Consider the following 13,826-nt stretch of genomic DNA (forward strand, 5'->3'; position numbering starts at 1 on the left):
AGTTGTTGCACGTTGTGCACATTTATGCAACCGCGTCCGTCGTCTCAGTTTATGGTTATTTGTGTGTAAAACAAACCAAAAGGTTCTTTGAGTTGACAGTAAATCAACTGTCTATTCGTTTGTCACCTATCAGTAAATTCCCTAAAGAAGAATGAAAGACAAATAGTAAAAGCAATTCTGAAGAGAACTAATGTCACGGAATGGATGTACAGTGCTGGCCAAAGGGTTAGGGTTAAGCACCACTCTGTCAGGTAATGCTCAATTTCTTCCAGAAAATGATTGCAATTACAAATAATTTAGTATTCTCTTCATTTATTTTGCTTGCAATGAAAAAAACAAAACACTAAAGAGAATGGAAAAAGACTCAAATCAAATATCATTTTACACAAAAGTCCCAAAATGCGCCGGACGGAAGTATTAGCACCCTAAGCCTAAACTTTTTGGCTCTACCTTTTTAGACAAAATAACTGCTTCAGGTCTGGACTCATTGCTTTCCACTTCAGGGTTTCCGGTGCTTTCTCTCAAATCATTTTCTAGTGCTTTTTGAAGTGTACTTGCGGTATGGATGGATGGACATTAAAGTCAAACAAAATGAACATTTTAATATCAAAGCATTTATAATTGCAATCATTTTCTGGGAGACATTGACTATTATCGACAGAATTGCTGGGCCGCCTGTGTGTGTGTGTGTGTGTGTGTGTATATATATATATATATATATATATATATATATATATATATATATATATATATATATGTGTGTATGTATATATATATCTGTGTGTGTGTGTGTGTATATATATATATATATGTGTGTGTGTGTGTATATATAACTCTTTACTGTGGATTATAGGAAACAAAAATGTGTTAAGTGATGAAGCGCGCGCACGCACACAAATGTTTGAAAGAAAATACTGTTTAATTCAAAAATCTTAATGGCTTGGGCATGAAAACATGGCAACACAACAAACACCAAGGATATTAAAAAGACAATAAATAAATCATATTTACATGATGAGAAAACAACGAGACACTTTTTAGTAGACAAGTTACCAAGAGACAAAGGCAAGTTAAAATACTTCTTTTTTTTTTAGTGTACATATATTTAAGCATCTGTTTGAAGCGAGTCTGTTTCCTGTCTTGTAATCCGGACTCGTTGGAGCTGGCCAAGGGAACAGGAGTGTGACGAGGGCGCTTAAAGACAGAACAGTCTCAAGATGAAAGAGAAAGCATAATGCTTAGCATCCATCATACGAGGTCCCTCGGCAGGCGCTCCAAAACAAAAAAGGTACCACCTTCAAAAGTCCTCCTTAAGGCATTCAATTTGACTTTTCATAACCTTAAGTCAATGTGCTATCACATCACAATTCTTTCCTACTAGCATGTGAAAGTATTGGAGTGTTAATCTTTTTTCATATTAATAGCATGTGCGACTATGAAAGGAAAAAAGTCGGCGAGCAAACCTGCCAAACAAAAGGCACAACTACAGACCTTATGTAAAAGACACCTGACTGAGTAAACCCGCCGCCTCGTTGGGACCGTAATGTGCCTGCTCTTGGGTCCTCCGTCGTGAGTGGGCGTCTTTTGTTTTTTACTCCAAAAGAGGCTCGACGTGAGGGCTTCACACCTGCGTGGTTTAGCGCTTAAACCTCAAAGTACAACTGAGTTGACGCGTTCAACTCGGGATGTCAAAGCCAATCTGACGCCACGGAAACAAAGCAGCTACCATTTGGCTCCAAATGCCCGTCCCGTTTTGCACAGCGATCGAGCGATTGCTACGACATCATTCTTTTTGTAAGAAAGGCTCACTTGGGCAGCCGACGTTGGCAGCGTTGGCGTGGTCCCTTGGGGGTTGCGGCGTACCTTTTTAAGTAACATTTAACGGCTTTCACGCGCGGGACCAAGCAGGAAAAGATTCAGGGGGGGGGGGGGGTCACCAAAGGCGCTGCGGCGTGGAGGGGGTTACGCACGGCGGGATTATGTGGCCACGTGCGCCGCCGAGGGCACGGACACAAACTCTCGAAGGATGTTCTTGGCTGTCTCCAGGTTGTTCCGGGCGATCAGCAGTGCCTTCTGGATGTCCTGGATGGAGTAGCCCTGAGACATCAGGCACTCTATCTCACCGCTCAGCCGCTCTGTGGGCTGCTCCACGGGACGCTCCGCGGGCTGCTCCGTGGGCTGCTCCGCGGGCCGCTCCGTGGGCCGCTCTGGCAAGGCCAGCTCGCAATTGGGCGGCCCAACCCGCCGGTCTGAGTTGGTGCGGCGTGGGAGGGGTTTGGGGGGGCGCTCAGGGTCTGCGCCGGCTGCGTACAAACACGAGGGGGCAAAAAAAAGATGCTGAATGCTTGGCTCAATACAAACAAGGCAAAAGCAAATGCAGCGTGAGCTCAGCGGGCTGAGGGAAAACTCCGAACGGGTCAGCCTGTCTGTCGTCAACCAAAAAGCCAAATCTCATTTGCGACCATCCCATTGAAATTTGGTCGGACAAGGCCTTATCCGAGAGCGTGTCCTGACAGAAGCAGCAAAAGGACGCGGCACGTAAAGGACGTGCCGCTTCTGGCGTGGCGTACCGGCTTCGACGGCGCCGTCGATGCTGAGCGTGCCGAAGGCTTTGGAGGGACCGTCCGCCAACGCCCGCCGGGCAGGTGCTGGCGGGTGGTCGTACTCATACGCGTCCACCAAGGGGCCGTCGGTGGACTTGGCCTGGTAGAGAGCGCTGCTGGCGTGCTGAGGACGCTCTGAAACAAACAAACAAACAAACAAAATGCCAGGTACGCAACTTGAAATGTGTCGCTTCACACAGGAGAGGACGTCGAGAGGCCACGCGTACCGTCGTCGATGGGCTCGGCCGAAGCCGCCTGGGCCTGGATGTTGCACATGGCCTCGTACACCTGAGGGTCTGCCAGGTCCACGTCGCCGCCCTCGCTGCTGGAGACGCAGGTGAATAACAAAATGCTCAACTGGCCTCTTGTTTTGGACATTCGAAACAATACTGAATGATGTCAGATTTAAAGAACCCCACGACTCTATCTGTGGCACCATCTTGTGGCTACACAAGAGCATAATATCCGCAAAAATGTTGTAGACTGTTTTCGACAAAAAGGCAATTTGTTCGACTCGGTAGACAATCACCCGACTTCGCAGCGGTGGTTTGCTTGGGCAGGCGGCGGCACCGACGAGCCGGTGATAATCCACGGCGCGCCCGATGCCGGGAGAGAGGTGGGACTCATGTACTCGTTCTCCTCGCTGTCGGTGGGCAACTTCTCCCTGCTGGACACGGCCGAGGTCGGCAGCGATCTGAACGAATGTAAATCCCAAACCTTTGTAGATATAGATCTTCATCAAGTGGAAACGGTGACCACGGGGTACCTGGCGGCCAGGCAGTAGATGGCGTTGGTGGCCACCTGGGCCTTGCCTGCCTCAGTGGCAGCGGGCGCCTTGCAGACGGATCGCGGCACCATGTAGTTGGTGGCCCAGGCTGGCGTGTCGGGCGTCGAGGGCAGGGGTCTCCTCTGTAGCCTGGGGTCCCCTGCAGCTGACGCCGAGTAGGGGCGCTCTGGGGGAGGCGGTGGTGGTAGCTCTCGGAGCGCTGGGGGCAATGGGAGGGGCTTGTCCCTGTGTGTGGCCCCCATCTGTTTGTGGCAGAAAAAAAGAAAAGGCCGGAAGGAAGTCTCTTCTTAAATTTCAAGCCGCCAGGGGCACGGCTAATCGCCACGGTTAGATACGAGACCTTAGCGCAGGCTCCTTGGACAAGCTGGCTGTGCAAGTTCGAGGGTCTCTGCTGGAGCAGGTCGAGCCGGGGCGGAACCGGAGGCAGCTGGGACACAGGAGACGCCGGGCGCTCCACCTAATCGCACCGTTTCATTCGAAAAGTGGGTCTTACAACCAGGGATGAGGATGGCAATTGTGAAAAAGCAAATTAGGGGGGCTGATTTTATGATACACACACATACACACAAACACATATACACACACACACCTACACACACACAGGAGCCTCGGTTTTTGAACAGAGTAAGACAGAGACAGCGAGAGATAGAGATAGATAGATAGATAGATATACATACAGTAAGCCAACAAGTGACCCCCAAGACTCTTGACAAATGCTGCCATAGGATTGAGACAAAGAACTACTTTTGTCTAAAAGAAGCTCTTTCTCTTACCTCTGCAGGGCAGCTTGTGTTCAAAGTGCAAGACGACGACGGCATTACCTTGCTGCAGGCCAGCCTGCTCATGACAAGGTTCTGGTCCTCCAGACGTTCGTCGTCGTCCTCGTCGTTGGCGGTCGCCTCAGCACGGGAGGCCCCTCCTTGGAAGCCGGTGAAAGCTCCGCCACCGGCTTTGGGATGAAAAGGGTCCACCACGATGGGCTCGGTGCCCTTAATCTCACAGCGGCAGAAGGGGCAGCCCTGACCCTCCGAATCCTAATATTGCATACAAATCACTTAAGGTCCAAATCGAGATTTGTGGGTGAGATGTCTTGATGGCACCCTGGAGGCTCCACGTGCTCTGGTGGTTAAAACCTCCACGAGTCTTCTTGCGGGCATCTCACCTGCCAGGCGGTCAGACAGGAAGTGCACATCAGGTGCCGGCAGGGTTCTATCTTAACGTCCTTGTCGTTCTCGGCGCAGATCTTGCACAGCTGGAAGGTGGAGCCCATCTCGCAGTACAACTCGTACTGCTCCTATGAAACGGAGGAGCGCGCACGTCGATGACAGCGACCGCCTGCGACTGGTGTTATTGAGGGGGACCCACCTGGGTGACTTTGATGTGGTCTTGAGGGGAAGGTTCGCACAGGCCCATTAGGTCTGGGTTCTGCGCGCGGCCATCTGGGAATAGGTAGCTGGGGGAAAAACAGCACACAGTGGACATCAGAGGAATTGGCAATACGCTGCCCACCTCTTTTTGGCCACCGGGAGGGAGCAGTGCAGTGCGGGCTTTAAGAAAAAGAGGTGGAATCCGCCAACTCACAATCCCTCTCTGTAACCGTCGATGAGTGCTTGGAACAGAGGCTTGTTATGAGGGATGGTCTGCAGGATGTTGCCGTCAGCTGTCACGTAGCCGATGGCCCACTGGCCTAGCCGTGTACAGCTCAGCCTGAAGATGTAGCTGAGGAGGAGGAGGAGGAGCAGCCAGTCAAGTGTGGACGCCATTTTGAAAAGCTCAAGTTCTCACCTGCCGGGCTTGTGGATGAACCTGTGCAGTCGAGCCTTGACCTCGTCGTAGGTCAGGAAAGCCATGTAGCCCGGGTGTGTGACCGCAAGACTGTTCCAGTTCCTCAGCAGGGACGACCACGGCTGCACAAACACGCATAACTACTTAGGAACGGTCCTTGGCTCACCACCGCTCTGCGTCTCTCTCGTCAGACCTGAAAGAGCCTGGTGAAGATGTCAAACTCAAAGACGGAGATGTAGTCATTGCAGGTGAGGTCGATGGTGGACTTGAGCGCCATGGCCTCCAGACCCGAGCCGATGGGGTGAAACTCATGCAGCGCCTGCCGGAAGGTCCTCCACGGCACGATGGTCCTGGGGGGAGGGCGGAGGGATCATTGGACGCGTCCACCATAGCGTTTCCTCGCCACGGGGACGCATCACGCGTGCGGCAAACTCACTTGTCTCCGAAGGAGCGCCTCCAAAACTCGGCAGCGTCGGCTTTGGTGATCCGGAAGTTGTCGCCCTGGAAGAGGCCGTTGGGGAAGATGGCTTTGAGCTCGGCCAGCATGTGACTGAAGATGAGCGATAGCTTGGTCAGATTCCGCCTGAGGGGGAAGAAGACGGACGGACAAGAGCTCAATGATGTGCGCCGGCCGGATCTCTCAAACCAATCAGACGAGATGAGGAGAGAAATCACGTGAGGGGGGAGGAAGGGAAGCACATACTTTCGCTTTGTAATCACTTTGAGGGCAAAGAAGGAAGGAAATCTGCGTGTTCATCAGAGATGCTTGTTCTGGAACGTCCGTTCGCTCTTCTCGCCGCGTTGCGACACGGGAAAACCTGACATTGCGTGTTGCTTCTTATGTCGCTTTAGATATTAGTGCAAATAGGTCAAAGGAAAAAAAAAATCCCCCACCGAGCCCTCTCGAACCCAGAACAAAGGAATTCAACTGGGGGCAAAAATATACACTATAACCAACAACTATACAGACTGGAATATGCAAATGAATATTTGACAGGTGAATGCTTCAGGCACCTTATGGCTCTTTTTTTGTTGTTGTTGAAATAGATCCCTAATTTGCATGTCCCAAAGCTTTTGCAGGTGTTGATGAAAATCACAAGTGCTCGCTCACCTGGGCTGTGAGTTCTCCTCGTACATCCTCTCCTTAGCCTCCTTGAACAAGCTCATGGTCTGTTTGGTCTTGTTGGTCAGGTTGTCCATAACCACGCGAAAATATTCGTTCTCGCCCAGCATGTCCATGCGGCTCTCGTAGCGCGACAGGACAGTGCGCAGGTGCTGGTAGGTGTCGGGCAGCAGGTCCAGGATGTACGGCGGGCTGTTCTTCAGCGCCACCTTGGGGTTTTGGCACAAGCGCACCACCTGCATCGAACCACAGTTATTATGATCCGTGCTGAATGGGGAGAGAGAAAACTTGAACAGAAAAGAGCGAGCAAAACATTTCAAAGTCCACTAGCTTAATGCTAACACAAAATGACGGGCATCAATGCTGTGGTAGCTAAGCCTTTACGAAACTCATATTTCAACACAATCAAGCAACACGTGGACAGACAAAATGACATTGGTCATATTTTATTTGATCATGTTCTTTTGACAACAGTGAAACCGTCTTCTTTCCTCAATTATAAACCTCTTAGGACATTTCCTAGTGCGTGTTCTATTGAACACTAGGACGAGTTCATGCAGTTTTCTTCAACGAGTTTAAAGGTGAGATGTCATTTCAACTCGTCATTTGAATTTCGAGCGTCGTCGTGGAACAAATTCAGCTCCTAAATCAGAGCACCATTGTCTACCATTGTAAAAGCGGTAACAGCTCCCGAATCCTAGTCCGTCAAGTGCGTTCTTCATCTGGCCAATAATTCACCCCGACCGACGGTAAGAAACAGCGCTCACCTTATCCATGAGCTTCCAGCATTTCTCCACCATTTTCTTGTCCACTGCGGCGGGCTGGTGGGGCTGCATGGGCTGCTGGTGGGGCTGAAAGGCGTCCTTCATCAAGCCGATGAGACCCGCGCCTCTCCTCGGATTTCCGGCCATTAATTCGCTCGTTGACCGGGGGTGGTTTGAGGGGTGGGGTGGTCCCGCTTGACAGCCTCCGGATGATGGCTGGTCAATCTCGACCCTCTTTTTCAACGTACTTTGGGTACTAGCAACGCTTATCGCGAAGGCTATCCGGCAAACTTGGGGGGGTACTCAAAGAAAGGGGAAGAAAAAGGCGCAGTGGAAACGATGCGATCGCAGCGTTGCTAGCTCCCGAGCTACATCGGAGGGGAGGTAGAGAAAAAGGCGAGAGCCAAACTCGACCCAATCACCGCCTTGTCGTGGTGTCGGCCGCTTAGCGACGACTTCTCCCGTCGAGTTGAAGCCGCCCCGCGGTGCCAGCCGAGCTAATAATAAACTGACCGTGCGTTCTTCGGGCGTACGGGGGCGGGCGATCAACATGCAGGTTGCGAACGGGCGCAGTTTGCAGCCGACGAAAAGTCCAGACCAGAAGCGGATATCCGACTGACACCTCCAAAATAATAAGGCGTGCATCGTTTAGAATCTAACCAGAAAAATAATAGGATATTTTGGATGTAAACTTTAGAGCACCCTTGAAGAGTCGTCACGTGGCACAGAAAGACACGCAAGACGGTTAGCGCCCTCCGGTTTTTCATTGGCTGTGTTGTAAATGATTCAAAAATGACAAAGCGGTTGAGGAAACGGCGGGATAGATGAAAGGTTACAACACAGCGAACGTAGACATAAAGGCCAGAGGATAAAAGACAAATGAGCCAAACTTTATTTGCTTCCTTCAACGTGTTCTGCTGTCACGTTCAAACTAGTTAACTCCGCCGAGTTCTTAAAACATGGGATTCAATGAATGCAAACGCACAAAGTTTGTATCACTTCCAAATTTGTGTCGAGGACCCGTGTTGACTCGCCTCCCTCCATTGGTAGCATGTGAATATGGGGTCTATATAGGAGTTCCATTGAAGCTAGCAGCAACGTTGAGTAGCTGAGCTCCCAGCTCGCCATACTGCCCACCGGGGAGGAACTTGGCCGACAGTTCCCTGTAGGTGCTGCAGACTCTGCGTTCTCGAACGTCCTTCCGGAGAATGCCGTGTTTCCAGCGATGCCTCGCCTCTCCGCACAACATGACCAAAGATCTGCGCGGTAGCGCCACTGCTACATTCACTTCCCCTGGCAGTCCTAGGTGCGGGAGTCCCCCCTCCAGCGACATAGTCAGCACCGTGTCCGACAGCATGTTGACACTGACCAGACGCTCCCCCCACAGCCAGGAGTCGTCCAGGTGGGGGTCGATGGCGGAGCCCCGCTGAGGCTGGTAGTCCAGATTGCATTGCTCCACGGGCTGAAAGCCCGTCAGATTTTCTTCCTGTTGCATTCGCACCACTAGCTTTTTACTCAATGGAGGAAGCCCACTGAAATTGGCGACACGCACTTTCTTCTTCTTGAAGTTCACTTTTGGGCCAAAGTCCTGTCGTAACATAATCGCAAACATTATCCACCATTATTTTCAGACCAGTCGTGGTTGACATCATACCTGTTTTTTTCGACCCGATTGAGACAGATTCCAGACGTCTTTGTCCATGCCGCTTATCACCTCCTTTTCCTCCTCCTCCGATAGGAAGTCCTGCCACAGGAACACTCCAGGAAAGGGGAAGGATGCCGGCTCGCCACCTTTGCAAACGGCGAGCATTGACTCTGGGTCGTACAGGAAAAGATGAACAACCTGCATCCACATAGAGATACTTGTTCTGCTGAAAATGATTTACCCACGGCTCGCAATCAATCCCACTAACCCAGTGTGCGACTACCAAATACGTCAAATAATGACAATATATGATAACGACACGTTACCTTCTCTTCTGGTAATTGACTTTCTTTAAACTTCTCACACAAATGACAGCGACGGATACCTTTGCAAGCACAAATACTGACACTATCCGGAATCATCGTCGTACCCGTATCTTCTTCGTCAGGGACGCGTCGTTCTAAGCAAAGACCACTACTGTTATCTAGCGGCTAGTTGGGGAACTATTTGAAGACCACGTTCGACGACTACTCGAGATTAAAGACTTCAAGAGTCTACTCTACATAAGGGAAATTAAGTAACATATTTAAGATACGTGATGCAATTTGGATACAAAAACCCCGTTCTGTTTTGGCCAATTGAAAAAAAAACAAAAAACAAAACACATCTGTTTAAGCCGCGCCTACCGGATATACACATCCTACCCCCGGAAGGTTTTGTTGTGCTGTGTGGTCCATGTGTGCTGTTTGCATATCCAGTAAGTATATTTTGAGGCTTTCGTTACATCGTTTTTGATTCAAAGTGCAAATTTAGGCAAATGTGACTACACATTTCGCGGAGAACTTGCCTTAATGTGTTTTATCTAGCGTCGAATGGGTTTAGTTGCGGCTCGTTCATGACGAGCAGACTGTTGATTGTTCAATTTGACCTCAAGCTTTCCATGACTTTTCTCCAGCGAAACAATGGTGACAATAACAGAGAAGCTCCTACTGGAGAAAGGCTCGCCAAAAACGAAGAGACTCGCGGCGATCAAGACACTCAAGTAGACACATTATTTGATACTTTTACACCCCCTCCAACACACACGCGCGAAAAAGTTTAAGGGTGTATTCGGACCGGAAAAGTAATTTTGTTCTTTTGGTGCAAATTGTACATTTTGCAAGCGAAGTATATTTCGGAAACACATCCACGCTTGTGATGATCTGTGTTCCCATTGACCAGAGCGGCACACAAATCACAGACCCGGACTTTAAAAAGTGGGTCTCGGTCCGATTATTGAATCCGCACCAGGATTTGTTTGCGTGTATTCACACCTGCATTAAAGGTCCGGACCAGCGTTAGACTCTAACCCTGGTCCTTTTAAAGGAGACCAAACAGTCAGGTCTGAATACACCCTAAGTTTTGAGCTCCTTTGCAGTCTCTCCAAGCTCGGACTGAAATGTCCAGACTTGCCGGTCAAGCTGCTGTCCCGTCTTCGGTCCTTGGAGCGCTGGGATCTTTCTGGGAACAGATTGCAAGAGTTCCCCAAAAGCTTAGAGCTACCCGAGTTGCGCTTCTTGGACCTCAGCGACAACCAGATGGAGGATGTCACCTCTTTGGCGTCTCTGCGCAGCCTGGAGGAGGTCAAGATGGAGGACAACCTTTATATTACCGTAAGAGGAACAAAATAATCGCTAAATGGAATGCTCACTAAGGTGTCATAGTTTGCCGTATGAGTGCATTACCAACAATTCCTATTGAATTGACACGGGAAAGGAACGGTGTCGGAATATAATTTCATGCTTTATGCACTTTCTATGATTGTAATGTTTTCTTCAGCAGGTGAGTGACAATTACAAGCTAATGACGCTGCTGCCCAAACTACGGAGTTACAACGGCAAAGACATCACCAGTACCGCCAACCACGTGCGCTTCGTATTCACAGAGAACCTGAGGACCAGGGTACAGAAACTAGCGCCAACTCGAGCGTTCCTCCGCTTCAAGAGGTCCACTGACAAACGGTCTCTTAGATCAATGCCTTGTGGCGGAGGAGTTACAACCACCCAGACCCTCCTGCGCCTGAGAAAAGGGCCGCTCTAGAGGAGGACTTTGTTAACGCCGCACGGAAGCAGGTCAAATATGGACCCAGTTCAGTCAGCGACTTCACCAAATGGAAGGTGAAGGAAGCTCTTTTGTAATTGGTTTGGGGCAACTGTGATGAATGAGATGAACATTTTGAACATGCTCTTCAGCATCGCCACAATGACGTGATTGCTGCGCTATACCGCAGCTCGTCACCAGACGCATTAGTACTTGTGCCAACATCCTCCAGCAACTGCCACCCGCCTCTTGTCTTTCATTGTGTGACTGCCAGGTAGAAATCATGGCCAGGGAGCATCTGCGATCCCTCACGGAACCCGAGGAGGACGTGTCGAACGAGACCAATGTAAATTGAAGTACATTTGAACTTTGCCGTGCCGTCGAGTGATGGAAATACTCTGACTTGTCATTGACGCTGTCGGCGCACTTCTCGTTGGGGAGGTTCCGACCCCCACGAAAAGGAAGCCGGCCCCGGTGCTGATGGACGGCGATTTGCGACTGACTCCTCGCAAGAGGGCGCAATCGGATCCCTCTTTGGCTGAGGACGGCCCCAAAAAGCGCACGATGGGCGGCGTTGGAGCTGGCTTTGCATTGACGCCTTCACGTGCCCGTGCCAGGCGAGAGGCCGCCAAGGGTGGCGTGAAGGACAAGACGAGGGATGAGGCCACGAAGAGCATTAACAAGATGCAGGTACTCGAGGTTTCTCTTGCCTTTTGTCCTCCCTCCTCGGTGACTACAGCAATTGGCTCAACGGCGGTGCCGGTGCATCTGCAGCCGGTGCATCTGCAGCCTCTTCACGTCCTGCAATGCCACAGCAAGGAGGACGACCCGCAAGACTTCTCCATTCAGCTTTGGGACTGTGCCTTCCAACCTCAGCCTGACCTTTCTGGTACTTCTATGGCTCACTTGTCTGACATGTCCTGACCTGTTGCCATGACAACCCTGCGCGCGTGCGTGCGTGCGTTTTGCACAGGAAGTCGCTTGGTCGCCACGTGCGGTGGAGACTCTCTGTGCGTGATCGAATGTGAGACCGGTGCGGTGATGAAGAAATACAGAGTGGCCGGGGAGGTGGGTCTAACGACGCACGAATCGAGCCGAGGCCAAGAGTGGCGGTTTGTCGTCTGTGTTCAACTTGCGGGCTGTGCCTTTTAAAAATAAAATCAAATAAATAAAAAATATAAACAATATATGGTGACACGTGACCGGTGTCATGGCAGGAGTTCTTCTCGCTAGCCTGGTCCACGGTGCTGATGTCCCGAGGGGGCGGAGCCTTGGCGCAGCCCGTCAGCATCCTGGCGGCGGGCGGAAAACGAGGACTGGTCAAGCTGATCCACCCCCGCTGCAACGTGGCCTACGGCGAGTTACGGGCGAGCCGCAAGGCCTTGTCGGTGCTCCGCTTCCACCCCCAGCAGGGCAACTTCCTCTTCAGTAAGTGTTGCCTTGGCGTCACCGAACGACCGCTCTTTGAGGGTGGCTCTTTTGCTCTCTCGTAGCGGGCTGTTACGACAACAGGATCGCGCTGTGGGACATTGGGGGGCTCGACAGCGAGTACAAGTTTAAAGCGCTGTGAGTACGGTTCAAAGACTGGTGCCGCCGATTGCAAAGTAGAGCGGTGGGCGACCGAGCACTCTACCGTGTCTTGTCCTCCACCATGTCTCGCCCTTCTTTGGCGTGCGTGCGTGCGTGCGTGGGTGCGGCCTCCAGACAGCTGCTGGCGTTGGAGAGTGGCTCCACGCCACTGCATATCTGCCTGCCGCCCGGCGGGCCTGACGCACAACTGCTGGCGGCGTGCGAGGACGGCCTGCGTCTCTACGACACCGAGCTGGATCCCGCCAAGAGGTCGGTGAGATTGCTTTGACCGTCCTGGACGACCTGCCCCGACGTCACCGCTGTCCGCTTGGTTTGCTAAGGTCTCGCGGAGTGGAGATCACCTTCCCTATTTACGAGAAGGAAGACATAGAACACAACTACCGCACCGTGGATGGCATCGCTTTCCTCGCTGACAACGTCGTAGGTGAGAGGGCGCTCGTCAGCCGCATTGCATTTTCTACGCGAGTTAACACTGACCTTGCGGTGGCGCTTAGCCTCCAAGAACTTGACGCACGACTGCATCTATTTATGGAGCTGGAGCCAGACACGATCTCAGCGGCCCAACAAGAACGGTCGTGTGCGTGCCGCGGTGCTAGCCGAGCTGCGCTGGGCCCAAACGGAGATTCCTTACCTGGCGCTCAACACCTGTCCCGGTAGGATCCGTGGCCCTCGGTCGGACGCTTGTTGGTCTTTGCTCTTGACGACTTAACCGCCCGTCTGCCTTTAGGTCGATCGTATGTCGTGTGCGGCGACCACCAAGGCAAACTGTGGACGTATCACGTAGCTGATGTCGAGAAGGAGCGCTTCCACGGCGAGGAGCCCGTGGAGCCCACAGAGGTGAGCGCAGGGGCGGAGAATGAAACAACCTCATGGCTTTCGTTGAGCCTCCGCCTTCCCTCTCAGGTGCTTCGGTGGCCCGTCCGCGAGGGTCACTGTTGGGGGGAGGGCCCCTCCATCAACAGCGTGGCCATGGACCCAGACCTCCGGTACCTGGTGGCCCTCAGCGACAAGAATGTGGTGACGGTGTGGAAGAGGGCGGCCTGAGCGATGGCACGCAACCTTTTCACGACTGACTTTGTGCTAGTGACCGCTGCTGTTCTTTGACTTGAGTTCCAAAATGAAAGCGCTCAGTAATGACACGTAACGCTACGCTAGCGCAGTTTGCAAACATGCAGACCGCCTTTGCGAGCAAGCAGACATTTTACTCATTCTATTTTCCCCCTACTCCCTCCCTCCCTCGTCATCTGACCACAAGATCCTTTTTGACGTTGACTGTAAATCTTGTCCGTGGCGCAACATTAAAGAGGAAGCGATCGTTGTGTGACGCATCGTTTTGATCATTTGCTCACTGTCCTTTTCCAGAAACTATGCGCTGTTGCGTGTTGTCTGTTGTTGAGCCAAGAAAGCAAGGATGTGGAGTATGGAGTTGGTTCTTTATTGGCAAGATCTT

The 13,826-nt window shown here is 51.5% G+C and overlaps 3 protein-coding genes across 13 annotated transcripts; 1 reads left to right on the plus strand and 2 right to left on the minus strand.

The window, feature by feature from the left end:
* Positions 1 to 882: 882 nt before the first annotated feature.
* LOC147043655 (E3 ubiquitin-protein ligase CBL-like) lies at positions 883 to 7,822 on the minus strand. 2 transcript variants are annotated; one of them, XM_085935943.1, is made up of 15 exons: positions 7,066 to 7,822; positions 6,287 to 6,534; positions 5,612 to 5,758; positions 5,369 to 5,525; positions 5,176 to 5,297; positions 4,972 to 5,109; positions 4,756 to 4,843; positions 4,553 to 4,684; positions 4,212 to 4,424; positions 3,731 to 3,847; positions 3,370 to 3,632; positions 3,133 to 3,297; positions 2,831 to 2,925; positions 2,571 to 2,738; positions 883 to 2,303 (listed from the first exon to the last, which is right to left on the minus strand). In XM_085935943.1, exons 1-15 carry the CDS (start codon positions 7,207 to 7,209, stop codon positions 1,978 to 1,980), a joined length of 2,523 nt encoding a protein of 840 aa, XP_085792069.1. In that variant the 5' UTR covers positions 7,210 to 7,822; the 3' UTR covers positions 883 to 1,977. The 2 variants fall into 2 exon arrangements, with proteins under 2 accessions (XP_085792069.1, XP_085792068.1); XM_085935942.1 differs by having other exon boundaries at positions 884 to 2,303; positions 2,831 to 2,928.
* On the plus strand, positions 6,403 to 13,606 carry lrwd1 (leucine-rich repeats and WD repeat domain containing 1). Of its 7 annotated transcripts, none has more exons than XM_085935954.1 (17): positions 6,414 to 6,879; positions 8,801 to 9,464; positions 9,663 to 9,749; positions 10,125 to 10,359; positions 10,526 to 10,648; positions 10,717 to 10,863; positions 11,061 to 11,132; positions 11,228 to 11,476; positions 11,561 to 11,675; positions 11,760 to 11,854; positions 12,004 to 12,214; positions 12,280 to 12,352; positions 12,491 to 12,625; positions 12,697 to 12,800; positions 12,871 to 13,029; positions 13,104 to 13,213; positions 13,280 to 13,606. In XM_085935954.1, the coding sequence occupies exons 3-17, from the start codon at positions 9,670 to 9,672 to the stop codon at positions 13,418 to 13,420; spliced, it is 2,049 nt and encodes a 682-aa protein (XP_085792080.1). In that variant the 5' UTR covers positions 6,414 to 6,879; positions 8,801 to 9,464; positions 9,663 to 9,669; the 3' UTR covers positions 13,421 to 13,606. The 7 variants fall into 7 exon arrangements, 6 of the variants coding, with proteins under 6 accessions (XP_085792076.1, XP_085792079.1, XP_085792080.1 ...); XM_085935955.1 differs by having other exon boundaries at positions 6,416 to 6,879; positions 10,529 to 10,648; XM_085935950.1 differs by having other exon boundaries at positions 6,411 to 6,879; positions 11,228 to 11,675.
* On the minus strand, positions 7,932 to 9,430 carry alkbh4 (alkB homolog 4, lysine demthylase). 4 transcript variants are annotated; one of them, XM_085935977.1, is made up of 3 exons: positions 9,394 to 9,430; positions 8,717 to 8,853; positions 7,932 to 8,650 (listed from the first exon to the last, which is right to left on the minus strand). In XM_085935977.1, exons 1-3 carry the CDS (start codon positions 9,404 to 9,406, stop codon positions 8,129 to 8,131), a joined length of 672 nt encoding a protein of 223 aa, XP_085792103.1. In that variant the 5' UTR covers positions 9,407 to 9,430; the 3' UTR covers positions 7,932 to 8,128. The 4 variants fall into 4 exon arrangements, with proteins under 4 accessions (XP_085792103.1, XP_085792101.1, XP_085792102.1 ...); XM_085935975.1 differs by lacking the exon at positions 9,394 to 9,430 and adding an exon at positions 9,093 to 9,357; XM_085935976.1 differs by lacking the exon at positions 9,394 to 9,430 and adding an exon at positions 9,093 to 9,355 and having other exon boundaries at positions 8,717 to 8,905.
* Positions 13,607 to 13,826: the final 220 nt, after the last annotated feature.

Source organism: Syngnathus leptorhynchus, chromosome 17 (assembly GCF_054491065.1).
Source record: "Syngnathus leptorhynchus isolate UIUO chromosome 17, UIUO_Slep, whole genome shotgun sequence".
NCBI lineage: Eukaryota > Metazoa > Chordata > Actinopteri > Syngnathiformes > Syngnathidae > Syngnathus > Syngnathus leptorhynchus.